Raw genomic sequence first — 25,101 nt, 5'->3', positions numbered from 1 at the left:
AATTAAGTGTTTAACTTAACATCATGGGAAGAAATAAACCTCCCCTTGCCTCAGATACTTAACACCCACACAAAAAAACTAGCTGTGTAACCGTGGGCAAGTTACTTAACCCCAATTGCCCTCCAAAAAGCAAAAAACAAAAAACAGAAAAAAAAGAAATAAACCTCCCCAAGGGATGTGGGACCACCGGCTGGCCTCGCTGGGAAGCAGGGGGCACCCAGGAAAGTCACTAGAGGATTTGGAAAAACAGGAGACATGGATTTTTATTTTAAACACTTTTTGTAAAGAATCAGAGCCCACAGAGGCAGGTGCAGCTAGGCCTGGAGACCATGCCAACGACATTAAGTAATCTCAACTAGCCGTTCCAGAGGGAGAAGAAAACCGCCGGGGTGGGGGGGGGGGGGGGGGGGGGGGGTGGTGCCCACGTGCCCAGATCTCGGGCTCACCCTGGGGCCCTGGTCAGACCAGCTCCTCGAAGTCCTGATCTCCTTCTGCACCTTCCAGTTTCATCACCTGCAAGAGGGGAGTGGAGGGGAGAATGCTAGAAATAGACAGCATCGCTTTCTGTGTTAACTCAGAGCCCCCAACAAGCCAGGGTTCTTCACCACCCTGGGGCAGGCTGGGGAAGCCAGATAGTTTGGAAAGAATGCATAAAGGAGTTCCAGCTGACTTTTATACAGTGCCCTACATTATCTCATTAGTTCCTCACAACCTAGTGAGGGAGACACTGCAGGTATGATTAGTGCGCCCATTTTAAAGATGAGGAAACTGAGGCTCAGAGACCTGCCTGTGCTGGCACAAGCAAGGACATGCGGAGGGCCTGAGGCCCCCTGGAAACCAGTGCAAGGCTCCATGAACATACATCATCTCTCCCTGCTCCAGTCCATCTGCTGCACAGCCCACAAGATCATCTGGCTAAGACTCAGATGTGACCCACAGCACTCCCCTGCTCTAAAGCTCTAAAGGCTCCCCATTCCCTCCAGATCAGATTCAAAGTCCCTGGCCTGGCATTGAAAGCCCTCCTTTACCCCCACTCTGTGCCTTACCACCTTGGGCTTTCAGACTCTCTACATTTCAGTGATACTTCCAGGATGCACTCTTTCCTCATCTGTCTTTTCTTCCCACTGAATGGTCTTGTGTTCAAATCCTCCCTCGGATACTTACTAATTATGTGAGGGGGGGGAGCCTCTATTTCCGTATCTGTACAATGACTGCACCTGCCTTTCAGAGTCGGGGTGAGAAGTAACAGATAATATCTTTAAAGTTTTTTGTAAAGAGCTAGGAAAAGGCTAGCTAGTGTTATTATACATGGTAAAAGGAAACCCAGGGCTCCAGACTCCAAGGCTGAGATACAAAGACCTCCAGGGAAGCCCAGGGCCCCACAAGAGCTGAATGCTCTGGGCCATCCTAGCTGGTGCCAGGACCAAGACAGGGTGGGGAGGAGAAAGGCCCTGGCAGCTCCTGCATTCTCTGATGGGATAGACTCATCAGTGCTAGAGACCCCATTTCCCATGGGGGGGATGGTGCTAAGTTTCTTGCTGGGGGTGTCTGCTCAACTGAAAGCAGCCATCTCAGAGCTGAAAGCTTTAACATACTGACCCTGGGTGAGAAATCACATATGCTCTCGTATGCCTGTTTCCTGCTGCATAAAATGAGACTAAACTCAGCCCCTTTCTCTCAAGCTCCTTGTGAACTTCAAAGAGATTCTGCCTGAAAGGTCTTTGGAAAACTCCCAGGGCCAGAGAAGGGCCGGTGGTCATCAGCACTGTCCCTTCATCGAAAGGGTCATCCAGCATTTACTGGCTCCCTGCATCTGGGCTGGCTCCGGGCCAGTCACCTTGGGCTGCCAGCCGAGGGCCCCCCCCCCCGCCCCCAACGTGAGCCTGGCGACGCACCTGCTGGTCAATGCAGCGGAACTGCCAGGGCCAGTTTGCCTGGTACAGGAAGGGCCTCAGGTCAAACCTGTTGTCATCGGGGCTGTAGTTCTCAGCATGATAGGAGGGGGTGAGGGTGGTCATCTTGTGCCTGTTCAGTGAGTACATCCGGAAAAAGTGTTTCACCTTCTCGGCCACCTGGAGGACAAAGCACCAGGTGGGGGGTTAGCTCTGAAGGAGGCCTGGGAAGAGCCCTCAGAATCCAGACAACTGGTCACCCAGTTTAACATGAAGAGAATCATGTGTTCACGGTGTGCCCAAAGCCAGGATAACACGGGGCAATAGTCCAGTCAGGGGTCTGGGCAGAAGCCCCACAGCCCCAGCCAGCCCCAGGAAGGGCTGGGGGCTGTGACAAGTCTGAATTACCCAGAACGTATGATGTATTTTCTATAGAAGCATGTTTGAAGGGGCTGCCTCCCTGGACAGCAAAGACTCCTTGCATTTCTCTCTTTGTGACTTGCATAAAACAGATGCCTGATATATGCCCAGGGATTAGGGATTAGGAGAGTGTTTTTTTAAGCAAATCGGGGTCCTCTAAAGTAGTAACAACGGCCCAAGAGTTATTAACTACCTTTGCCCCTGTTTTCACTTTCAAGGACCGGGGACTCGTGAGACTGATCCCTCAGGGCAGAATCTTTGAGGCCACCTGCACCCCAATCCCACTTCCATCTGAAGGGCCTCACCGTGCAAAGGAGGGCTCCCCAGCCCCTTCGTTCTACTGCATCCAACTCAGAACGGCCTTCCCTGACCCCAGTTCATTCCAATACCTTTGTTAATTATTTCCAATTTAGCTTGTTTCTAGCTTGCTTTGTATAGAGGTGAACGCCCCATGAGCAGGGAGTATCTGCCCTTGAGGGCACAGTAGGGCTGGGCAGGGGCCAAGAGGGAAGACGACCAGGAGAGGGCCCCCAGGGCAGGAGGGGCCCTTTCCCACCCACTGTTGCCTGACCATCTGCAGGCACCGATAGATAGGATCGGCTGCTGTGGCCCAGACATGGGAGCCTGGAGCCCAGCGATCATCCCAAGGGAGCCGAGGGGTTAGCGTGGCTGCGGGAGCGCTCCAGCGGCGGGGGAGGGGCTCACGGGCTGCCTGGGGGGAGGGGCTCACGGGCTGTCTGGGGGGAGGGGCGCACGGGCTGCCCCGCCTACCTCTCTGGGGGTACAGATCTCCTTCCACAGGTTGATGAGTTTGCAGAACATGCTGTAGGGCCCCGCCTTCCCCATCTTCCTCAGCCTCCCGAAGATGGACAGCTCCTTGTACGTCATCCCCATGTCATCCTGCAGAAACAAGCCCCCCCCCCCCAGTGTCGTGAGGTCGCCCATGCCAGGGAGGGCAGGGCATGGATCTGAATTCTGCCCCCACACCCTTGAGCTGGGCACAGGACGAGGCCGTAATTCCGCCAGGACCGCATCAGCCACGGGTGACACCTTAGGGCAGATGAGAGGACGCCACAAGCACTGGGTTCGAGCCCTGGCTGTGCTGCCCCTCGATCTCCCTATCTGTGAAATGGGGCACAGCGGTTGCCCTGCTGCCTCAGAGGCTCAAATGGGACAAGAGATGGCACCAACAAGCGCTGCAAACGAGTCCCCCCCCCCCGTCTTTTGTGACCCCAGAGGGTAGGCCGGCACTCGCTCCATGGGGGGAAAGGCCGACCCCCGTGGGGACCCTCAGAAGGGGGTCCTGTGGGAGGAGGTTGGATCCCGGGTCATTCCCTGTCCCCTCTATGCCAAAAGCATGGCCATCCCCTGGAGCAGCCTGTCCCCATGGGGCTTTCCTTGCTGAGTCTTATGAACCCATTTTACTTATGGAGAAACTGAGTCCCTGCGAGGTCCAGGGATGTGTTCAGGACCACACAGCCAGGAGTCCAGACAAGAAGCGTTCATTTGGCACCTCGGATGTTGTTGACAAGAATGAGAACACCACCACCATATATATGATGCTGAAGGTTTGCCCTGCTGTCCACATTTGATCCTCACAATAATCTGGGAAGGGGGGTGCTTGTCTCCACTTCACAGATAAGGAAACTGAGGCAGCCGGCATGAAGTGACGTGCCCAGGGTCACCCCAGTTATCTAGTCAGCTTCTGGTCTCCCTGTCTCCAAGGCCCCACCTCCATGCCTGTCCACTGTTCAGTAGATGGTCCTGGCTCTCTGAGCCCCCTCCCCTGGCCGCCTTGCAAACAGGGAGCCCCAGCAGGAGGAAGGGCCCTGTCCAAGGGTCTGCCAGCACAGTACCTCATCGGTCTGGACCACCTGTCCTTCCGCCAAAGGCTCCAGCTCGGCTGTGGCGGGGGCGGACACGATGCTGCAAAAGGAGGAGGGAGGGGTGTGAGCAGTTATCGCTGCTACAGGACCCTCCTTTCTGGATAGGAGGAGGGGGACACAGTACTGGGGACCCAAGCTGCCCCCAACCGTGAGCACAGATGAGCAAGGAGCCCCAGGCTGGTGGCTCCTCCCAGTGCAGCCCCACTTGATTCTCAGCTTCCTGAGAATCCCCTCTTTTCCTCCCATGTCTAATCAACTCAATCCAATCAGCCCTGATCAAGTGCTGCTGGGCCCCCAGACACCTGGCAAAGACCTGGGGATCCTTGGATGAAAAAGCCCTGCCCCCCAGGTCCTACGGGCCTGGGAAGTGGGTGAATGCTATGTTGTGCCAGGAGCTAATGATCACAGAAAGCTTCCTGGAGGAGGCACTGTCTCAGCTGAGCCTCAAAGGGAGGTCAGGACTCCAAGAGGCCACAGAGGGAGTTAACAACAGCTGTGAAGGCCAAGGGGAGAGATGGGTCATTTATCCTTGTGGGAGACAAGTGGGGGGCACTGGAGATTCAGGGGCGGGGAAAGCCACCGGCCAAGTCTGACCAGTGTCATCCCTGCCATGTAACTCCTTCCCCAGTCCCAGCCTCACTGCCCCTACCCAGACCACTTCAGTGACCTCCTCACTGGCTCCCTCCCTTCAGGCTCCTCCAACTACCAAGTAATCTTCCTACGGCACAGGCCTGACCACATCCCTTCCATGGCTCCCTATTACCATTAGGGTAATTGACAATTCTCTCTACTTAGCACCTGAACCCCGCCACCCCCCCACCCCCCATCAGGCTCTGACTTCACTCGCCGAGTGCCAGCCAAAGTGGCCTACCGGAACGTCATCTCTGACCTCCTTGTCTTTGCCCTATGTGTGGAAGGCTGCCCTCCTCCTGGAGTCTTACCACACCCTCCACCAGACCTTTCCTGATCCCCCCAGTGTGAATGGCCATCCCCAGAGCACTCTGAACTGAACGGGGGAGGGGGTGGAAGAAAGGACAGCCACCTGCCAAATTTAACTTAACCTTCCTTAGAGAGGGAATGAACCTTGTATACAGTAAGTGCCCACTAACCACTTCTGGATTATTCAGGGTAAGGGGCTTTAGAGGATGGAAGGCCTTGAATGCCGGGCTCAGGGGGCAGGGGTTTTATGTGCAGGAGTGTGTCTGGAAGGCCTGGGCCAGCCCTGGGTTCAGGTCCCCCACCCCTCCCCCTCCCCCCTCTCACTTTCGCAGGGAGATGAGGTGAAAGCGCTCTATGCAATACTGGATAAAGGTCCTGAGGTCAGTCTTGCTGATGCCGCCGATGGGGTTGATATCTGCGCTGGAGCAGTCGTACTTGGTCAGGTAACCCCGGAGGCTGAGAGCAAAGGAAACCCTCATTTCAGACGGCTGGGGGACTTTAGGGTTTCAGAAAACTGGTCAGGAAGCCCCGGGCCAGCGCTGGTTCTGCCAGGGCGGAGGGAGAAGCCCTCCCCAGCCCGCTTCTCCTCTGGGCCTCGAAGAGTCCAGTGTCCTCCCACAGACCCCAGCCCGTCGCTCCCCCCCGGATCTCGGATGCTCCGTCTCGTACCTCTCATCCACGTTGGAGGAGCCGAGCACCAGGAGTCCCCCTCGCATCCCTCGGGACCACAAGCTCAGCTGGGCAAAGAGGTAGGCAAAGACCATCCTGACCCTAGCCTACGGAACAAGGGAGCATTGGAGGGAAAGAGCGGCGGTTCTCCTGGAGCGCCGCCAGGAAGCGCTGCTCTGTTCAGAGGGTCAGGGCCGGGGGCGAATAGCCCCAGACGGCCTCCCGCTGTGCTGCACAGACTCCGGGGAGCCTCGTGCCATGGCAGCCCGGCAGCTGCCCCACCAGGCACCTGTGGGCCGCCTGGAAAGCGGAAAAACGAGGGGCCTTGGGGAGGGCTCAAGGTGTCAGGGGGAGAAGAGTGGACAGGCAGCACGTCCTGTCATTTCTACCCTAACTGAGGTGTCCGAGGCGCCCCCTCCTCCCCTCTGGCGCTGCCCCAGCCCCATCTGGGCGTGTCGGAGGGGAGAAGGTCTGCCTGCCCCAAGCCTCTCCCCTTCCAGTCCAGTGGCCGCTCACGAGCCCTGTGCCCCCGGGCTCCCCTTTCTAGACCTCAGTTTCCTCATCTGCAAAACGTAAGGACCAGCTGTGAGGTCTGCTCCAGTGCCCAGACGCCGGGTCTGGAAGCCTACTACGGCCGCTGTCGTTGGTTTACAGTAACAGTAACTGACCGGACGTTTTCCCTCCTGTCAGTCAGTCAATAAACCCGCCTCCTCTCCGCCCACAGACGACCCCACCCCGCTCCAGTCCAGGAGCCTTTCCCGATTATATTCTGACCGCAGTTATCCATCAGTCAAGAGAGTCGTTTTAGGCGCCTACTGTGTGCTGGGAACTGCGCTTGCTGTAGATTTGTATCCGCAGCACTTGGCACAGAGCCCAGCACACAGTAGGCGCTTAATGCATGTTTCCGGATTAACAGTATCCTCACCTCCCGTGCCCCTGATGGCTGGAGCTTTACCAAGTCCTTTCGTCACATCAGCCCCACAGAAACAGGTGATGGGAGGGGGCGGCATCGAGCGCCCCCAGGGCCCTCGGCCGACCAAGGGAGACCCTGCGAGCCTGCAGTGCAGCCTCAGACACCATGCCTAGCGCCCGTTATTACAGAGAAGGAAACTGAGGCCGGCTTCCCAAAGAAGGGGAGGGACTTGCCAACAAGACGGTGGGCAAGAATGAGCATCAGCCAGCAGTCTGGTGACGGCCATATTAAATGCCCGAATCGCAAATGAGGGGGGTAAATGCCAATTTATAGAGCGCTTTCCGGGCCATGTCTGAACCCCTAAGCCTTTTTAAGAGCCTGCTGTATGCCAGGCACCGGGAGAGCCACCGGGGGACAATTTCATCAGGTGTCCTTGCCCCATTTTACAGAAGGAAAAGTTGAGGTTCAGACTTGCCCATGGCCCCCTGGGAGCCAGCCAGAACTTGCTGACTGAGAACAATGGTAAACGTCCCTTAGGAAGCCAGGGGTGGGGCCTCCCGCCAGCCCGGTGCTGCCCCTCTCCCCCCCCCCCCAGGACCCACCTGAACGTTCTGCATAGCCAGGTCCTCCCGGCTGCTCCCTCCGTGGACTAAGAACTGCGGCATCTTACCCGTCACGATGCGGAAGATTTCCATGATGGCCTTTACTACCCCATCTATGTTGAGGTTGATGTGGTAACTGCAGGGAAGAGGCAGGGGCATGGGAGCAGTGCGCAAGGGGCCAGTCCTCACACACCCACAAACAGCACCACCGAAAAGACCCAAAGAGCTGCCTGGGGGGAGTTACCCAAAAGCAAACGCCCCACGCCGCAATCGGAAACTTAATACATGCTCCAACGGGCCGAGGGTCAGGGGAGCCCGGAGGACGAGGGGCTGGCCCAAGGTTCAGGTGCTGCTGCTGCTGCTGGCCGGGAGGCAGTCCGGGAAGAAAGAAAGTTTTTTTGAGAAAACCGAAACTAGCCACAGCCCAAAGACAACTGGGGGGAAAGGCTCAGAAGGGCCAAAAAACCCAAAGGGGCAGGAGGAAAAGACTGCAGGAAATGGTTAAAATGGAAAGTATCTCAGAAAACCTCAAAACCCCAAGAAAACCACCAGCAGCGGCTGAAGGGCCAGGGAAAGCAGCTACCGACAAACAGAAGGCTGAAAACCAAACCCCCTTTAACGCCTGGAGCTGCTGAGGCGCTACCCAGGAAGCAGCAGCAGAGGTAAGGGTACCCCAGTGCAGGCTGTGTGACCGCCAGACCGAAAAGGCAGAGAACCAAGTGAGATCCACCTTCAGTCCCGCACCCCAAACTGTAGTTGTTTCAGATGAGGAAACTGAGGCCACGGGGTCACCCAAGGTCAGGGCGATGCCCTGGGAGACCTAAGGAGCCCCTCAAAGGCAGGAGAGAAAGGAGCTCCCGGAACCAAAAGGCCCCCCCGAGAGGTGCAGGCCCCACGGGAGCCTCCCGCTACCTTCCGATCTGCTCTGCCAGCTCTTTGGCCCTGTTGCAGGTGTCCTGGGAAGAATTCTGCGTGGCCATGTAGCACGTAGTCAGCAGCTGGCCGCACAGCTTCTGGGGGTCCTGGGGGATGTCGTCATCCCGGTTCAAGATCCTCTGGATGTCAGCCAGGACCTCCTTGTCTGGAAAGAGGCCAGGCAGAGCCAGGGCTCAGCCACACGAAGTCACACACATGCATGTACACAGAACACAAGCAGTCATAGCACGCATACGCACACCCATGCAAACAGATACACACACAGGATTAATTTGGGCATCTTCAGGCCAACAGAAAGACAGCAGCAAGAGATTAGGGGAGGAAATGCCCTAGCAGCTGGTGTGGAGACAGGAGCACATAGGCAGAGCCTCCTGGAGCAGGGGTCACCTGGGACACAGGCCAGAGAATAAGAGCTGACTTCAGCTGTTGAGTCATTTCCATCGTGTCTGATTCTCCATGACCCTACTGGGGGTTTTCTTGGCAGAGTACTGGAGGAGTTCGCCACTTCCTTCTTCAGCTCATTTTCCAGATGGGGAAACTGAGTCAATCAGGGTGAAGTGACTTGCTCAGGGTCACACAGCTAGGAAGTGTCTGAGGTTGGATTTGAACTCAGGGAGAGGAGTCTTCCTGACTCCAAGCCCAAAGCTCTGTGGCATCCCCTAGCTGCCCTGGCAATAGCCCTGTGGGCTGGGGGCTATTATCATCCCCAAGGCAGAGCAGAAAGCCCCCACCAACTCAGCAGTGGCCCCCAGGAGAGTGCTGGGCGGCCTCACCACTTACTTCCATTATTCAAGGCTTGGCAGACCTGGCGACACATGGAGTACACCATGCAGGCCGTTGCTGAGCTGTCCAGTCCACCACTGAGGGGAAGGAAAAATCCAGCCTTGAAAGAGAAAATCAAAGAAGCACATGAGAAAAGGGTCCTGCAGCAAGTGCCGTCCTTTCATCAAAGTGCATGTGGACATCAGGATTCCCACCCAGGGCTAAGCCCTGCCGAGGCTTCAGAACAGGCTCCCAGAAGGGACACGGGCATTGTCTTATTACTCAGTGAAAACTGTCTCCCCCGCCCCCTGCCCCAGCTTGTGGGATCTCTGAGGGGCCGAGGAGAAGGGGAAGGGGCTCTGGGGCTCCCTGACTTTCCAAAGACGAAGACACGGGCAAGTATGCAAGTGGCATTTTAATTCCCGGCAAATTTCAAGAACATATTATGTTACTATTTTAAAGTTATTTTTATTTCACTAAATATTTCTAAGTTATATGTAAAAAAATATTAACACATTTAAAAAAAATGAGTTCCAACTTCTCATCCTATGTTCCATCCCTCCCCTCTCTTTGAAAAGGCCAGCAATTTGATATGGATTATATGTGTGAAGTCACGCAAAACATCTCCTTATTAGTCATACTGTGAAAGAAAACACACACACACATACACACACACGAAAAAATAAAGGAAGTGAAACAAAGTCTGCTTTGATTTGCATTCGGACTCCTGGAAGAGGACTGTGCTTTTCCCCACGGGCCCTTCAGAAATGTCTTGGATCATTGCACTGCTGGGAACAGCAAAGCCATTCACCACCGGTCATTATCACAATGCTGTTGTCACTTCAGGCAACGTTCTCCTAGTTCTGCTGCCTTCACTTTGCATCCGTTCATAGAAATCTTCCCTCGTTTTTCAGAAGTCGACCTGCTCATTATTTCTTACAGCAGAATGCCATCACAATCATATGCCACATTCAGTCATTCCCCAATGCATGGGTATCCCCTCAATTTCCAATTCCTAGCCACCACAAAAAAAAGAAATGCTACTTACAATTTTGTACAAATGAGTCCCTTTCCCTTTTCTTTAATCTCTTTAATCTTGTAGTTCTATTGCTAGGTTTTTAAAGGGGATGCGGTTTTCATAACCCTCTGGGCATAGAGAGCATATTATATTAAAAGGATGGTTAGTGAGTGTGCAGAAAAGGAAGCAGTGATCACAGAAAGCCCCAGCGTGCTGACCCACTGCGAATGACTCAGCAGCACAATGATCCAAGGCTAGAACAAAGGACTCACCAGGGGAGCTGCTCTTCTCATCCAGATCAGGATGGAATCTGAATGCAGATCAAAGCACATCCTTCTCATTTACCTTATTCTTTCTCACGTTTTTTTTTTCTTTTGATCTGTTTCTACTTGCACAACTGTGGCTAATATGGGAAATATGTTTGACATGATAGCACATGTATAAACTATCACACTATCATTTTCAGAAGAGGGTAGGGAGGGAGGGAGAAAAATAGGGAATTCAAAATCAAAAAGAGCTTCCTTAGGGAAGAGGGAGCAGCCTTGTTCTCTTGGCCCCGGTGGGAGCAGAATCAATGTGTCTACAGGGAGGAGAGCTCCCCACAAGAGATGGACTGCCCAGGGAGTCCCAGGGAGCCTTCTCTTTACAGACATACCAGAAGAGGGGGAACAGCCCCATGTCAGTGGTGTGGTGAATTCAATTCTGACCCAAGTCCATCTGCGGCCCAGTGGCCCCTGAGGTTCCCTCCAGCTTAGAGATTCTGAGAGATGACCCAGCAGAGGGACAGTCTGAAGGCCAGAGGCAGGAAGCCCCACAGGGATACCCATGTGGCAGATAAACCAGCTTCAGGGAAAGTCCTCATCACCACAGGCAACAGCAAGTCAGTGTCAAGTACCCAAGAGAACCGCAGGAGATGGTGCTCGTTCTTCAGATGCTTTGTGGTTCCCCCACGCATGCCCAAACACAGAGGAACCCAGACATCTCACCTGCTGACTGCGCCTCAAGTAATCCCAAAGCCAACACGCAGGGCCAAGGCTGCCGAGGAAGCAGAGACAGAGGGTAAAGACAAGCTCCACACAGGCACGAGCCCCTGACTCCCCCCATCTGGAGGGGCCTGGGGCCCTCAGCAGAATCAGCCCCAGAGGACCAGGGGTGGGACTTCTTCAAAGACTTGTCTCTGCCCCACACATCAGCCATGAGATACAGACCCCAGGCTGGTGCTTCTGCCTGGAGGAGTCACCTGGGGCCCCGGGAATCAGTCAGCAACCTAGCTACTATTTATCTGTCATTACCACCATCTACTGATCATCTAACCATAGTCATGTATGTAATTCACTTACACATGTACCTGTCTGTCTGTCCTCTAGCTAACAACCCCATGCCTGGCGTGGCCCAGAGAAAGACTGCAGCCTCTCCACCACCTGGGTGTCAGAGTCCTGACACAGGGCCTCACCGTGCCCTGCGCCCTCACACCAGACAAATGCCAGGGTCTAACGAGCGGTGCCCTTCTTAGCCCTCAACACCTAAACTGAACCAACCCAACTGACCACATGCTGTCATGAACTCTTAATTACAAGAGGAAGTGCAGGGACCATGATTCTCCTTTTACAGATGAGGAAACTGAGGCACAGGTTGGGGGGTGGGGGAGACATCTAGAGAATATTCTTAATAACTCTTTAGAATCAAGGACGAGGTACCAAGTACAAAGCCTCGGATGAGGGGCACCAGGTCAGGCCCTGCCAGCCAGAGGCTAGGGTCCCCCTGGGCAGATCGCATGATTCTACCCCCAAACTGCACGGGGCACACCCTGGAGGCAGTGACCATGTGCGTCTTGGGCATTCCCGGCCCATGAGCCCATGACTCTACATCAGGGGAGTGCTGGAGCCCAAGAACCCACCTGATTTCCTCCCCGAGGCTGTGATAGTGCCACTGGATCGGCTCCGATGTGGACACCAGCACGTCATCGTGGCATGAAAGCGCAAAGTCGACCTTGACACGGGTGTAGGGAACCACTCTGCTGGCCTGATGGGCGAGAATGGAAGCAGTCTCCTGAGAGAGCCTATCCAGGGAGTGGTGCTGCCCCTAGCCCCGCAGGCGGCCTCTCCCAGCACCCAAATGTCTGCTGCGTGACATGATGGGACTAGCAAGGCGACAGCCCCCTGGGACAGACAGGGAGCTGAAAGGGGAAGCAGCTGCCGTGAGCTCACACAGGAGCCAGAGGTCCCTGCTGCCCCACTAGGCCCCATGCTGCACCCCCTCCCACTAGGCCCCACAGACCAGCTCTGGGCTCACGCCGTGCCTGGAGCCCTCCAGGCAGGCACACTCACCATCAAGTTACGAGAAGAAATCTGTGCCCGGAAACTCCGGACATCCTCCAGATCGATGGTAGCTGTGATGACCTCCTAGGAAAGAAACATCAGGAGCGTGAATTCCATGTGCTCTATGGCAGTGGCAGCTGCTTGCGACAGAAACCCCACAGAAGAGGAGCCACTGGTCCCCCTACTCTACAGAGAATTCAATGACGGGCCTCAGAACTTGAACCCAGGTCCCTGGAGGCCAAGCACAGGCAGGGCTTTCTTTTTTTTTTTTTTTAAGCAATGGGGATTAAGTAACTTGCTCAAGGTTACACGGCCAGTTAGTTATTTCTGGGTGTGGTGCTAAGTATCAGAGCCCAGATTTGATGCCCAGGTCATCCCAACACTGGAGCTGGTGCTCTTACTCACTGAGCCACCTGGCCGCCCCTTAGGCAGGGCTTGATGACTGACCCAATCATGACAAACTGATTTAGTTGTGCCAAGACCGGAGTGGGTGATGCCAACTCTGTGCCCACACATCTCCCGATTGGGCCACTGTCTAGTGGTGCCCTTCTGCCCCCTCTCTATTTTAATGCTACTTTCCCTAAAAATGCCACTGATAAACCAGCCACACGTAAAGGGACGAAGGCTGCTCGTCAGCCACGGAAAAACAAGTCACACACATGTGCACACGTGTACACTCAGTACACTCAGTACACACTGTCTGTGCCCCGATTCATCCCCTTACAAAGTGCCTTCTAAGTGTGAGGTGTGGGACAGAGGGTCCCAAGACACAAGGGCCACAGCCCTCTCCTCCGAGCTTCCAGACAGCCTTACTGGGGGAAAAGAGGGGGACAGGATGTGGAGATGAGGAGAGTTCCAGGAGAAGGCTTCAAGGAGGAGATGCAAGAAGGGAGGCAGGGGGAAATCAGGAGGGCTTCCCAGAGAAGGGGGCCTCCCTGCTGAGCCTTGAATCAAGGAGTGTGAGCCCAAGGCGTGATGAGGACAGAGAATAGCTAGCGGGCCAGGGGTGCTGCAGGAGAAAGGATAGGAAGGGGAGTCATGGGAAGGCAGGCCTAGGATGCTTCCAGCACCCAGCTGAGGGAGTCACAGATGGTGGGTCTGACTGGGGGCTGAAAAAGGCTGCTTGGGCAGCTGGCACTCACACCACGAGAGTGGGGGCCACGGACGTGGAGGCTGAGGGTGGGGCTGGGTGATACTGAGCAGGAAGAATTACAAAGCCGGCAGAAGACTGAGGGGAGGGAAGGGTCCGCACTGGCTCCAGGTGAGTGACAGGGCACTGTGGTACCTTCAATAAGAGCCTGGAGGGGGGCGCACCCCACATCCCGACATGACCTGTGCTCGCCCTGGGTGCCCACAGTTATCTGGGTGTGTGCTCCTTTTACCCAACAACACATGAAGCTCCCTGAGGGCAATTTCCCCCTTGCAGCCCCAGCTCCGAGCCCCAGTCAGCAACAAACAAATGACCCCTCAATCTATCTGAATAACAGCTGAATGAAGGAACGAATGAACCAAGGTGACTGTTCCCCACCTATAACCCAGCAGGGCCAAGCGGAGAGTCTGACGCCCTTCACAGAGAAATGTCAGGGGCAACCCTCTGACTCTAACCCCTGTGGGCAGGACAAGTGACCTGGGCAGAGACGAGCAGGTGGCCCCCTCCCGCTACACATACGCTCAGCAGCCTCACCACATCATCCAGGGAAAACTGCAGGCCCTGGGCGACGATGGATCCATTCACGGAGATCATGGAGCAGCCATCGTAGTACAGACGGTCACCATCACAGCCCTTCTGGTTAGACATGAGATAAATCCCACCATTCTGGAAAAGAAGAGAGCGTCCCAACGTGGGGTGGCTGATGCTTCCCGGAGTGCCTCTGCCTTCCTGCTCCCCAAGACCCCCAGCACAGCTCAGAGGCCTCGTCCCCCATTCCTGCTCTCGAGATAGTGTCCCCAACAATGCCCTGTGAGCGGCTGCCGGAGAAGAGTCACACTTGTGAAGGGGCAAGGGAAGCCCCTCTGTGAGGAAGATTATACCAGCCAAGGCCCCAGCTCAGTGTGACCTTCCTATTACCCTGAGCCATTTGGGAACAGGGATCCTGAGAACATGAGGGCTGCTCCTCTCCTGGGACCCCAGCCAGGTCCTTGAGAAGAGATATGATGACTGTCCAAGTCCTGGAACCAGCCATTCCAAGGAGACATCGCTCTTGGGGGGGGGCCTTGGAGGAATTGGCCTCCGTCCCCGGCCTCACACCAGATACGACGCTTGCTAAAAACACCTGGCAGTCAGTATGCCCTCTTTGTTCTCAGCACTACTTAAACTGTAAGATTCAGACCCAAATTGGAATCTCAGCCATGGAGGGGACGTCCTGCCTGGGACCCTCCCGAGCGGGACCCTGATGGGCTGTACTGGGATTCCCCAGCTTGTGTGGTCAGGTGGTGCTTCCCCAAAGCGGTGATGCTTGTAAATATGTATATTTGTGTTAATCATAGTTGCTATTATTTTACTATTCCTAAGCCTTTTACTCTGTTGTCTCTGGTTTCCTTCCCATTCACCTATATTCTAAATAAACTACACTGGATCTTTTGAAGTGCTGAGTGTTCCGTTCACGAGAATCCTGAACCTCCTTAATCAGACAACTTGGGATCAGCTGGCCCTTCTCAGGACTTCTGTCAGCACAGAAGGAGAGACGGCCTGGCACAGAACCTGGCAGGCAGAGATGCCCACCGGCGATGGTGTCATTTCACAATGGTGGGAGAAGCCAGTGGGATGAAGGGCCCTTCCTGGAAACCAGCTGCTTATTGACAGGAGGATGAGGTCAGAGGGAGGTAGACAAGGGTTTTCTACTATTCTGCCCAGAAATTAAAACTCTCTTCTGGGAATCCGGTAAGGCAGTTGACCCACAGCCCTTGTAGAACCCTCTTTCTAAAGAGCCCATTTCTAGGGTGAAAAACAGACACCATCTTAAAATTCGAGGAGCTAGCCAATTAACACCCCAATCCTACAGCACAAGGTGCTTCCCTTCCCCCAACAGCCCTATGAGGAAGGCAGGAGGAAAATGGTGGCCCTCACTTTACGAAGAAGCCAGGCCCGGTACCTCAATCCAGTAACATTCCCATCGCCCCATGCACACAACAGTCCATCCCTCACGGCGTCTTCCCAGATGAGAGTTGCTCTGAACAGACCCAGGCTCCTGTGGACCTACCTTAAAGGTGGCCAGGTTCACCAGATCCACTCTGGTGTGGGCCTTCCGAAGCACATGGTGACTCCCTGAGGAATTGGTGAAGATTTCCACTCCGTCCAGGCCCATATCAATGTGTGGGCTAGAGAAAATCCCAGTGGGCAGAGTGGTAAGAGGCCAGGCACACCTGCCCAGCATCCTCCTCTCTGCCATGCACTCTGAAGTGCCAGGGGCTCCCTTCCTTCTCCAAGAGGGAGGCAGGGGGCCCCAGCCAGGGCCCAGACATTACCTGTGAGGCGCCCATAGTTCCTCACAGATTTCCGTGCCGATGCAGGTATCTTTGGTTGCCAGCACCAAATCCCCAAAAGGAACCAGCTCCTGCAGGCAGAAGGAAAGCTGCTGAGAGGGATGCCTCATCATGGGATGGCTGTCTCCCGCCACCCTGAGCTCCCATGGGTGCTGCTGGGAGGGCTGGCCCCTAGCTGGGGCTCCTATCACCCACTCACGGGCTTCAGGGTCGATGCTGGAGGGCACCCTCTGATTACACTGAGACCCACCGAGGTTTGGGTCCTCACCAGAGCTCCCCCATGGTCATCAACCATCTGGCCAGCTCCAGGCCTTGTTAGTTTGCTTCTCCTTCCAGTGACTACCCAAGCTGGCAAGTCCCTGCCCATCTAAGTCTCCCTAACAGGCAATGTGGTGTAGTGACCAAGGGGTGACCTCAGGGCCTGGGTTCTAGCCTCGCCTCTGACCCTTCCTTGTTCTGGGGCCCCAGGTAGGACTCTGGACCTCTCCCATGCCCCAGGAAACTCTCTGACGAGAGGTGTAGTAGAGTAGACGCCAATCTGTCTTGGCGAAGGGGCTTCCCCCAGGGAGATCCTGACTCTGACAAAATGGTAATGTTAGATTAGAACAACCAAGGCTCCTTGTCTTACAACCCTGTCAAGAACGTGATCAGAAGTGAACATAATTCCCATTGTGCAGATGAGGAAACTGAGGGGAAGCAGGAGATGGGCTCCACTGAAATCACCGAGGAAAGGAAAGAGTGTGACATGGAGTTGGGAAGCCCCAAGACCTCAGTCCCCCCAGCCAAAGCAAGCACCTCAACATCGCTAAGCCCCGCAGCAAAGCTGCAGTGCCCGGAGGCCGCCTGGGCTCTTGAGAACCCCCTTCTGGCCCTCCCTCAGCCACCCTGCGGTGACCATGCCCCAAACCCTGGGACAAGCAGAGAATCACCTACTGTGAGCTGCCAGTCCTTGCCCTCCACCCCAGACCACCAGCCTCGTCCACACTGTCCTGTTCCTCCACGGCCCCTGAAATGGGGGCCGGCTCGTGCGCCCTGTGGCTCACCTGTTTGGTCAGCTCCTGAATCATCCGTGGGAGGAAATGGTCCTCAGCTTGCCTGGGAAGGAGAGCGGGAACTTAGGAAAAAGGAGGCCGAACTTGTGAGGCAGATGCCATGACTTTCAATTTAAGATCTGCCTTGAACACGCACATGAGCCACCAGTGGGTGGCCGCTTGGGTCACTAGAATTAGGAGAGGGGGGAGCGGGGATCACCTTGTGTCATGGCTGTGATGGTCACCTTAGGAGGGGAGAAGCAGTTTGTGAGTGTGCTAGCAAACTAGGGGAGGAAAAGCAGAAAAGGTGGGCTCCGCAGGTCACAGGATACGGGAACCTTTTTTAAAAAAAACAAAATGAATTCAGTTAATGCCAGAGGGGCTTTGAAAGGACAGGCACACTGATGCATTGTTGGTGAAGCTGTGGAGCATTCCACTGTTCAGAGTTCAGATTGGAATTAGGCAAGGCAAAGGGACTCAACTATCCATACACTCTGACCCAGAAATCCCACTCCTGGGTCTGAAGTTCAAGGACAAAGACAAAAACAAAGGTCTAACACACATGGAATCGGTTGTGGCGGCCCTCTCTGTGGGAGCGAAGAGCTGGACAAACGTTGGTGCCTCTGGACTAGAGAGGCGTCTGAAAGTAACAGCCTATTAACATGCAGAAGAAATGAAGGGGAGGTATTTGGGGAAACACGGGATGATCACCAGAGCCAGGCTCATGCCTAATGAGTCAGTCCCAAAGAGGAAACTGAGACCTGAGCCATGAAGGCCCCAGAGAGAAATCATGACATATAGTGAAGGGGTGGGCACCTCCTGGGACAGAATGGGGCAGACATCGGCAGAGGGGCAGATGCCCACTGGGGCAGAATGGGGCAGACATCAGCAGAGGGGCAGGTGCCCACTGGGGCAGACATTGGAAGAAGGGTGGGCACCCACTGGGGCAGAGTGGGGTAGGCACTGGCAAAGGCAGTCACTGAATGCCACGTTCTTGCTTAATGTTTTTCTTTGTCATAAGGGAAAGAACAATCTAGACCTGGGTGGAGAGGTTAAAAAGATAATGTTTGTGTGACAAAAGGCAACAACAAATTGTCATTTTAAAAATAAATAAATAGAAATGATTTTTAAGTGCAGAGCTTCCCACAATCGTGGGAACAGTGCCGATCGGGGCCCTGGGCTGGCTGGTCCTGCCCTTGAGGGGCTTACAAGTGGGGGAAAGGGGCAGGCACAGGGAGGCTAGCTGCTGCAACCCCAAGGAGGGCATCAAAGGCTCCTCCTTGGGAGCCACAGACCAGGAGAGGAAAGAAAAGGGCAGCAGTGGGAGTCCCAGGCCCTGAGTGAGAATCCTGACTCCCATTTACTACTGGAAGGATCTGGCCAAGACACTTGAGTTTGCCTATTAAGCAGTTTGGACAAGATGACGTGATTCCTCCCAGCTCTTCACCTCTCCACCTTTAGGAGCTCTGAGAAAGCAATCAAGGTGGGGTCCCTGGAAGAGGTCAGGCCAAAGCCAAGCATTGTGTGGGCCAATGGTGATCCAAAGGCAGACATGAATATGCCCCTGCTCTCATGGGGCTTACCCTCTGTGGGATTCAGAGCTGGAAGCTCCTTGGAGGCGACTGAGAACAAGGCCCCAAGTTAGGGATGAAGAAGATGAGGCAGATGCCGGTCACATGACTCTCCCAGAGGCCCAGCGGGGGATCCTTGGCCTTTGAGGCCAGCAGCGGGGGCAGTCCAGCGTCCACAGCATGTGTCAGAGATGCCGGGACGGCCGATAGAAGGGCTGGCTCTCGAGGAGCCCTGAATGCCGAGCACAGGAGCTAAGGCTCCCCCTGGGCACTGGGTCACTCTGAACACACCATGTGGGCAGGAAGACAGCACAGGGTCTGAGCTTACCGGCTTTTCTGCCATGGAGCAAACCAGCGCATCTCATGGTAGTTCCCTTCATTGGCCAAGACCATTTTGGGGCGAATCATAAGGATTTTTCTGCAAAGGAGAGATGAACAGCAGTTTGTGGTCTGCCCTCGGAATGTTGGCCTCTGCTGTCCCCGCCTGGTCATCATCCACAGAAAGCCCTCCAACATGCAGGATGACAAAGCCTTGGCGGGCTGGTCGCTTGACTGGAGTCCGGGCCAAAGATCTCCAGTGGTGTCACCCAACATGAAACATGGGGCACCCAATGCAACAGGCCTGGAGAAGAAGCCTACCCATTGAGAAAGATGACTCTGCAGTTGTAGCGAACGTTTCGGTGCATCACAGGCCTGGAGAAATGACACAGAAACAAGACTGGTAAGGGCCGCTGGTGGAGAGCCTGCCGTCCAGTTTAAAGAAAGCCTCCCCATGTGTGCTGGGCTCCCAAGCAGCCTTTTCCTCCTCTATGTTTCCAGATCGGTTTTAAAGAGAGGGCTGGACTCTGCATCCCTCAGTGCCAAGCGCAGGACACTACAGATGCCGCTTCCTGCTTAACCAGCACAATGGTGCCCTGTTAATCAGTGAAATCGAGGCTCCCTCTGGGTACTTATTGCTGCTGCTCAGTGGCGTCAGATTCTGTGACCCCTTCTGGGGTTTTCTTAGCAGAGATTTTTCTGGAGCAGTCTGCCATTTCCTTCTCCAGCTCATTTTACTGAAGCAAACAGGGTGAAGTGACTTACCCTCTACTGTACCACCTCGCTATCCTCCATTTAGGTAGACTCCAATTCTAAAAGGGCCTACTCAAAACACCATCAGCCAAGACAACCACAAGGTCAGCCTTGGCCACATATTAAAAGTCCCTGCAGTCAGGAAGGAGTGCCTCCACCCTCTTGCTACAATTTTAACCTAGAGTATTTCTTTCTGAGCTTGGTAGAAACAGAGAACCATTCCATCTATGGGGACAGTCTCTTATTTAGGCTTTCTCCATCTACCCCTCCTGACTTCTTCTATAACACCAATAATGTTCAGGTACATTTTCTCCTTTTGAGTCACCACGCAGAAATGTCACAAAATAAAGTGACCTATACCCACCAGAAGAGGGTGCTGGACAAGACTAGAAGCTTTACACCATTTCTTGCTGTCACAGATCCCTGGGGCAGCCTGTCTGATGAAGCCTAGGGAGCCATTCTCAGAAGTTTTAAACAGATTATGAAGGAAACCAGTTCATCTCTGAGGGCTGTCCCAGACATTCTGTATTAAGCTAAACCCTCACGGAGGCAGCAGAGGATAACTGGGGTCACCATGACTGCCACAAGAAGCCACAGCACCTTCCTTCTTGGGCAGGTGGGACCTATTGACTTGGAGTGCACTAGTGTCCAAGAGCTCCTTGGCCAGCTGGGTGCCCGGAAGCCTGGGGCTGCCACCTGGGATTCTTCTGAGTTTACCCCACGGCCAGCTGGGTATGCCGGCACTGACACTTACATTCCAACGTCACAGATGATGTTTTGGGCGATGGGGGCCACCAGAAGCTGGGCCAAAACTTGGTACGAATGCAAAATGGTGTCAGATTCAAAGTAGTGATCCCAACAACCATAGCCACTGCAGGGAGAAAAGACACATCAGAGCAGCCAGGGATGGGGTGGGGACAGGGCCCTGGGATCTGGACAGATGAGCAGCTGTCCTCTCTGCTGGAGGGACCGATAGGTTCTAGGCAAAAGACACTCATGGAATCCTCAGCCTGAGGGCCTTAGGCATCCCTGGGGAGACAGCTGTCACGTCTGGGTGTGAGAGGCCCCTGTGTCCCTCTCTCCAACAGATTAACCACAAACATGTGCAGGACTGAGATGAAAGAAATGAGGTCCTGCCTTCAAACCCCCAAGCCCCCAAGCCCCCAGCAAGGAGAGTGTGGGTGATAATGCCCTGAGACAGCAGGGAGTGCCAGCAATACATGGGGTGGTTGAGGGTTAGAGGAAAGAGTTCATTTGTTACTTTAATTTTTTTTTTTTTAGTTCCAAATTCTTTTTCTTTCTCTACCCCCCCCCCCCACCTCCCCACTGAGAAGGCAGCTGACCGTAGGGTCCACAAGGCATTTAGGATTGACTCTCCTGGGTTCTCCCCCATTAGAAAGGGTCTCACTGTTCTAGCTGGAACCCAGGCTTTGTAAAGATGAAGTCCTTAATAAATGTTTAATTCATCATTCAGATAGCATTTCAAGGTTTGCAAAGAGCTTTAAAAGGAGCAGCTCATTAGATTCTCACAACAGCCCTGGGGGCGGGGGGGGGGAGCTATTATCCTCATTTTACAGTGAAGGTTGGTAGATTAAGTGACTTGCCCAGGAACACAAAGCTAGTAAGTGCCTGTGGCAGGATTGGAAATCAGGTCTTCCTAACCATGGGCTTAGGGCTCTTCGGACCACACCACCTGGCTCCCTTCCAAAAGGGATCCGAGAAAACGAAGAAGGCACTGAGCCTTCTATACAGTCTCAGAACTGGACGGGCTCTCAGGGACCCCCATCCATGTCCATTGCCCCCCGCCTGTGCTCGTTTGGTCCCTGCTTCTCCAGCTCAGGAAAACCTTCCTTCCTTGGAGCACCCAGGAGACTACCTGTCTGCAAGGTCTAGAATGGGAGCAAGCTCCCCATCCTTCTGTGGGCCGCCTTTGGAAATGACCTCACGTTTCCTGCTTCCATGCAGAAATAACAAGCCAGGCTGCTTCAGTCTGCCAAGGCAGGCTAATTCCTCCTCAGCCTGCCTCACCCTTCCCACTACTGCCAAATGATGCCCATTCTTTGCTCCAGACAAGCTGGCCAGTGTGTTCCCTGAATGCAGGGCTCCATCTCCCCTCTCTGGGTCTTTGCACCAGGCTCTCTCCCTCCTCACCTCTGCTTCACAGAATCTTTATTCTTCCTTGAAGGCTCGGCTAAATTTAAGGTGGTTCTCCTCAGAGAGGTCTCTCCTGCCCATCCCCTGACCATTTGTAGTTCATTATCTGTGTATCTCCTCAGCAGAACGTGAGCCCCTTAAGAACAGGAAATGCTTGGGTTTTGTCTTATATCTCCTGCCCTGGGCTGGAGTGCACAGCAGGTGCCCAATACTGGTCCATGGAGGTAAACGGCCTGACGGCAAGATCAGAGAGTTTGTCCTTTCAGTTGATCAACCCAGGAGTGCTTACCATATCTCCAGCTCTGGCCCAAGCCGGTACTTCGCGCCTTTGTTTCTGGCGATTTCAATACCTGTTACAAACGGGCAAAAAGAGAAAAAAATGAGAAGTCTCTCACACAAAGGAAAGCCCCATTCAGGGCCCCACGAGGCCCTCCGGGGTGACTGCGGAACAGGATCATCATTCAAGTGAACTCAGCACAAGAAGGGCCCAGACAAGCCACCCAGAGAGGGCTGGAGCTGAAGGCTTGATGTGTTTACCTGTGTATGTAAACATGTGTACACGTGGGGATGTGTATATAAGCTTCATCACATGTAATACATGCAAATGTCTGCTTACACATAGATGTGTTTGTAATGCATAACCACAGCATCTTGGATGTTATATTAAGACATAGAGTGCCGAGCGGAGACCCGCTGGGACGCCTCAGACAAATAATGACCAGGAGCCCAGCATGTCTCTCTCAGTGCCCCTGGGTTAGCTGGTGACCAGATGGAGAGAGCCCTGGGTCTGGAGTGAGGAAGACCCTGCCAGCTTCCTCACTCCGGCCAGGGTGCTCAGGCTGTTTCCTCAGCTATGGCACGGGGGTGATAACGGCCTCTCCTCGTAGGGATGTTATGAGGATCAAATGAAATGGCAATGCCTGGCACATACACACACACGGTAGTTACAATTATCATTAATCAAAGGGCTTCAAACAGAGCCTGGCACGCAGTAGGGGCTATGTAACTATCTATGATAGATATAATACATGCCATAGGAGTATGCTGGTTATTATCATTAATAATAATAAGTGCTTTATGTGATGTTTGGTGCTTAGTAGGTGCTGTATGAAAATGTTAGCTATTACTTTTTATTACTAATAAAAAGTGCTTTGCATGGTTCCTGGCACACAGTAGGTGTTATATAAATATTAAATATTTATTATTATAATAAAGAGATTCACATAGTTCTAGACACATGGCAGGTACTATATAAATGTTAGATGTTTGTCATTATAAAGTGTTTCACAGAGTTCCTGACACATAGGTGCTACCCAAATGTCAGCTATTCTTCTTACCTCCTTCCCGCCCCCCAAGCAGCCTCTCCTTATGCCAGTCTGTAGGGTCAGGAGCTCTCTCTACCAATGAAATCAGAGGGCAGCCCCACTTCCACAGAACATGGTACTAAAGCTGACAGGGTGCCAATACCAGGTCAGCAGGAACAGCTCCCAGCCAAAAGAACTTTATTACTGCAACAATAATAAGACATTGCAAATATACAGGCCTTGGAGGTTTGCAAAGCACTTCTTGTGCTAGGGTCTTCACCCCCGTTTCCAGGTAAGGAAGCTGAGGCTAAGGGAGGTGACAAGTGACTGAGATTCAAGCTCTGGTCCTACTTCTCAGTGCGGGCTAGGACACGTCCCGGTGACACCCGGTGCTGTGATTCCAGGCCAGGGCCTTGCCCACTCTGAGCCCTGGGCCTCTCTAAGGAGGTTATGTACAGTCCACAGGAGTTTCTACACCAATGGAAATGGGCCAGGGTCTATGGCACCCAATATGCAGATGGCATTTTCACTGACTTCCTTATCTCTGCCAGTCTTTACCACCCCAAAGCAGGAGAGCCTCAGAGGAGCAGGCCAACCAACTGAGCTAAGGTCACACAGTGCCTGGAAGGTGCTATTTAAGTCTGAGCTGTTGTTTGCTATTGCTATGTAAATGTTGACTGTTGCTTATTATGGGTAGAAGACTGGGACTGGAGCTCGGGTGTGGGGCAGCCAGCGGATCAGGGCTCTGGAGGGGCAGGAAGAGAAGGGCCCATCCCCACCCCCATGGCAGCATCTTGACATCAGACCCAGAAGAGTAACCCCCTCTGGAAGGGAAGGGGTATTGTGGAGTGCCACCTCACCTTACCATGAGGAAAACCAAGCAGGCCCATGTTTACTGAGATTAAGGACAACATACCAAGGAGATGAATGGGGACAGGAGCTGATAAAACCCTATCTAATGTTTGTGCACCCTTTATCTTAAATGCTCAGTTTGCCAGTCACACCTTCTTGGACGGGTCCTCTAACTGGCCATACACCCCGCGGGCCCAGTTCTTGGGGCCAAAGGTGTGGAGATGGGGGCCCCTGACTCTTAGGGACTTTGCCGGGGATCTGGTGGGGAGCAGCTGGGAGAGCTTCCAGCCTCCCAGGACCAGCCCCGATCTGCAGGCGGGGGACCCAAGGCCTGGCTACTGCCACCTCAGCGGGGACCAAGGCTTTGTAAACTTTGAAGTGATCAGTGATTACAAAGTTACTAAGGCATGGGGGCCTGGGAGAACTGGCGCCTTTTCCCCAGGGTGCTAGCTCTGGGCAAGCATTTTTTGTGGGTACATGTACACAGAAGGAGGACTGGCCCAAACCGTGAGCAGGGCGTACACCCCAATCTGTGGATGCTGGCAGGGGGCTGAAGAGGGCAGAGGCTTCGGGCTCCTCTGCACGGGGCAGGTGCTGGGTAAGGCCGCGATCCAGCTACAGTACGGGTTTTCCAGACGCACCGCCCTGGGCCGTCTTGCCCAGGGGATTTTTCCCCGGGGGGTGGGGGGCCGCCCCAGAGGATTTCGCGGGGGGCGCGGCGGCCCTTCTCCCTGCCTCCTTGGGCCCCTCGCCCGACGCCCCACAGCCCGGCCCAGCAGGGAGCGGGCGCTCTCCCCCTCCCCCATACTCACTCCTTAAAATCCTTCGCAGATTGCCCTCAAAATCCAGGGCCCACTGATTGAGCGAGCAGGTGGCCACGGTCACCTTCCTGCCCATGCCTGCGGCCTAGGCGGCCCTCTCCGGGCCGTCAGTCCGTCCGTCCTCCCTCCGATCGGCGCCGGGGGGCAAGGGCAGGGACAACGGCAGGGGCCGGCGGCCTTCTCTCTTCCGGGCTCCGAGCGCCGCGCAACGCTGCGATGGAACGCGGCGGGCCCCACGGGTTACAGAGTCCTCGGCTCTCCCGGATTGGCGGGCGCCCGGAGCTTCCTGGCCGAGCCTCCCGCGCCGCCCCTGCCCAGCCGCGCACCCCGTGGGGTCGGGCTCGGCCCCGGGGTCAGCCCGGCGCTGCCCGGGCAGTGTCCGGGCAGCGCCCGCCCCCCCCTGCGGCGCCCGCCCCCCCCCCCCCCCCCCCCCCCCCCCCCCCCCCGGCCCCGCGCCCC

General features: G+C 54.6%; 2 protein-coding genes across 4 annotated transcripts in view; one reads left to right on the top strand and one right to left on the bottom strand.

Annotated features, from left to right (window-relative positions):
* DHCR7 (7-dehydrocholesterol reductase) overlaps positions 1 to 25,101 on the top strand; it is a 300,532-nt gene that overhangs the window by 257,130 nt on the left and 18,301 nt on the right. The gene's annotated exons all lie outside the window — the stretch shown is intronic.
* The window catches only part of NADSYN1 (NAD synthetase 1), a 25,226-nt gene continuing 362 nt past the window's right edge, over positions 238 to 25,101 (bottom strand). The window contains exons 1-22 of one of the 3 annotated variants that reach the window (XM_069066559.1): positions 24,634 to 24,984; positions 23,003 to 23,173; positions 21,955 to 22,015; positions 20,266 to 20,382; positions 19,080 to 19,133; positions 18,769 to 18,858; positions 16,882 to 16,933; positions 15,821 to 15,909; positions 15,556 to 15,673; positions 14,040 to 14,171; positions 12,365 to 12,439; positions 11,935 to 12,059; positions 11,024 to 11,072; positions 9,038 to 9,140; positions 8,234 to 8,402; positions 7,322 to 7,457; positions 5,807 to 5,913; positions 5,462 to 5,593; positions 4,169 to 4,238; positions 3,084 to 3,212; positions 1,896 to 2,072; positions 238 to 513 (exon numbers count right to left, since the gene is read on the bottom strand). In XM_069066559.1, the coding sequence (XP_068922660.1) occupies positions 460 to 513; positions 1,896 to 2,072; positions 3,084 to 3,212; positions 4,169 to 4,238; positions 5,462 to 5,593; positions 5,807 to 5,913; positions 7,322 to 7,457; positions 8,234 to 8,402; positions 9,038 to 9,140; positions 11,024 to 11,072; positions 11,935 to 12,059; positions 12,365 to 12,439; positions 14,040 to 14,171; positions 15,556 to 15,673; positions 15,821 to 15,909; positions 16,882 to 16,933; positions 18,769 to 18,858; positions 19,080 to 19,133; positions 20,266 to 20,267 (1,863 nt within the window). In that variant the 5' untranslated portion in view covers positions 20,268 to 20,382; positions 21,955 to 22,015; positions 23,003 to 23,173; positions 24,634 to 24,984 and the 3' untranslated portion in view covers positions 238 to 459. Of the gene's footprint in view, positions 514 to 1,895; positions 2,073 to 3,083; positions 3,213 to 4,168; positions 4,239 to 5,461; positions 5,594 to 5,806; positions 5,914 to 7,321; positions 7,458 to 8,233; positions 8,403 to 9,037; positions 9,141 to 11,023; positions 11,073 to 11,934; positions 12,060 to 12,364; positions 12,440 to 14,039; positions 14,172 to 15,555; positions 15,674 to 15,820; positions 15,910 to 16,881; positions 16,934 to 18,768; positions 18,859 to 19,079; positions 19,134 to 20,265; positions 20,383 to 21,954; positions 22,016 to 23,002; positions 23,174 to 24,633; positions 24,987 to 25,101 lie in introns of those variants that run through there. The other 2 variants (XM_069066558.1, XM_069066560.1) reach the window with 2 other exon arrangements.

Source organism: Petaurus breviceps, unplaced genomic scaffold (genome assembly GCF_028583685.1).
Source record: "Petaurus breviceps papuanus isolate PSGF00001 unplaced genomic scaffold, PetGlider_PUasm1.0 90721, whole genome shotgun sequence".
NCBI lineage: Eukaryota > Metazoa > Chordata > Mammalia > Diprotodontia > Petauridae > Petaurus > Petaurus breviceps.
This window is presented reverse-complemented; position numbering and strand designations above follow the sequence as displayed.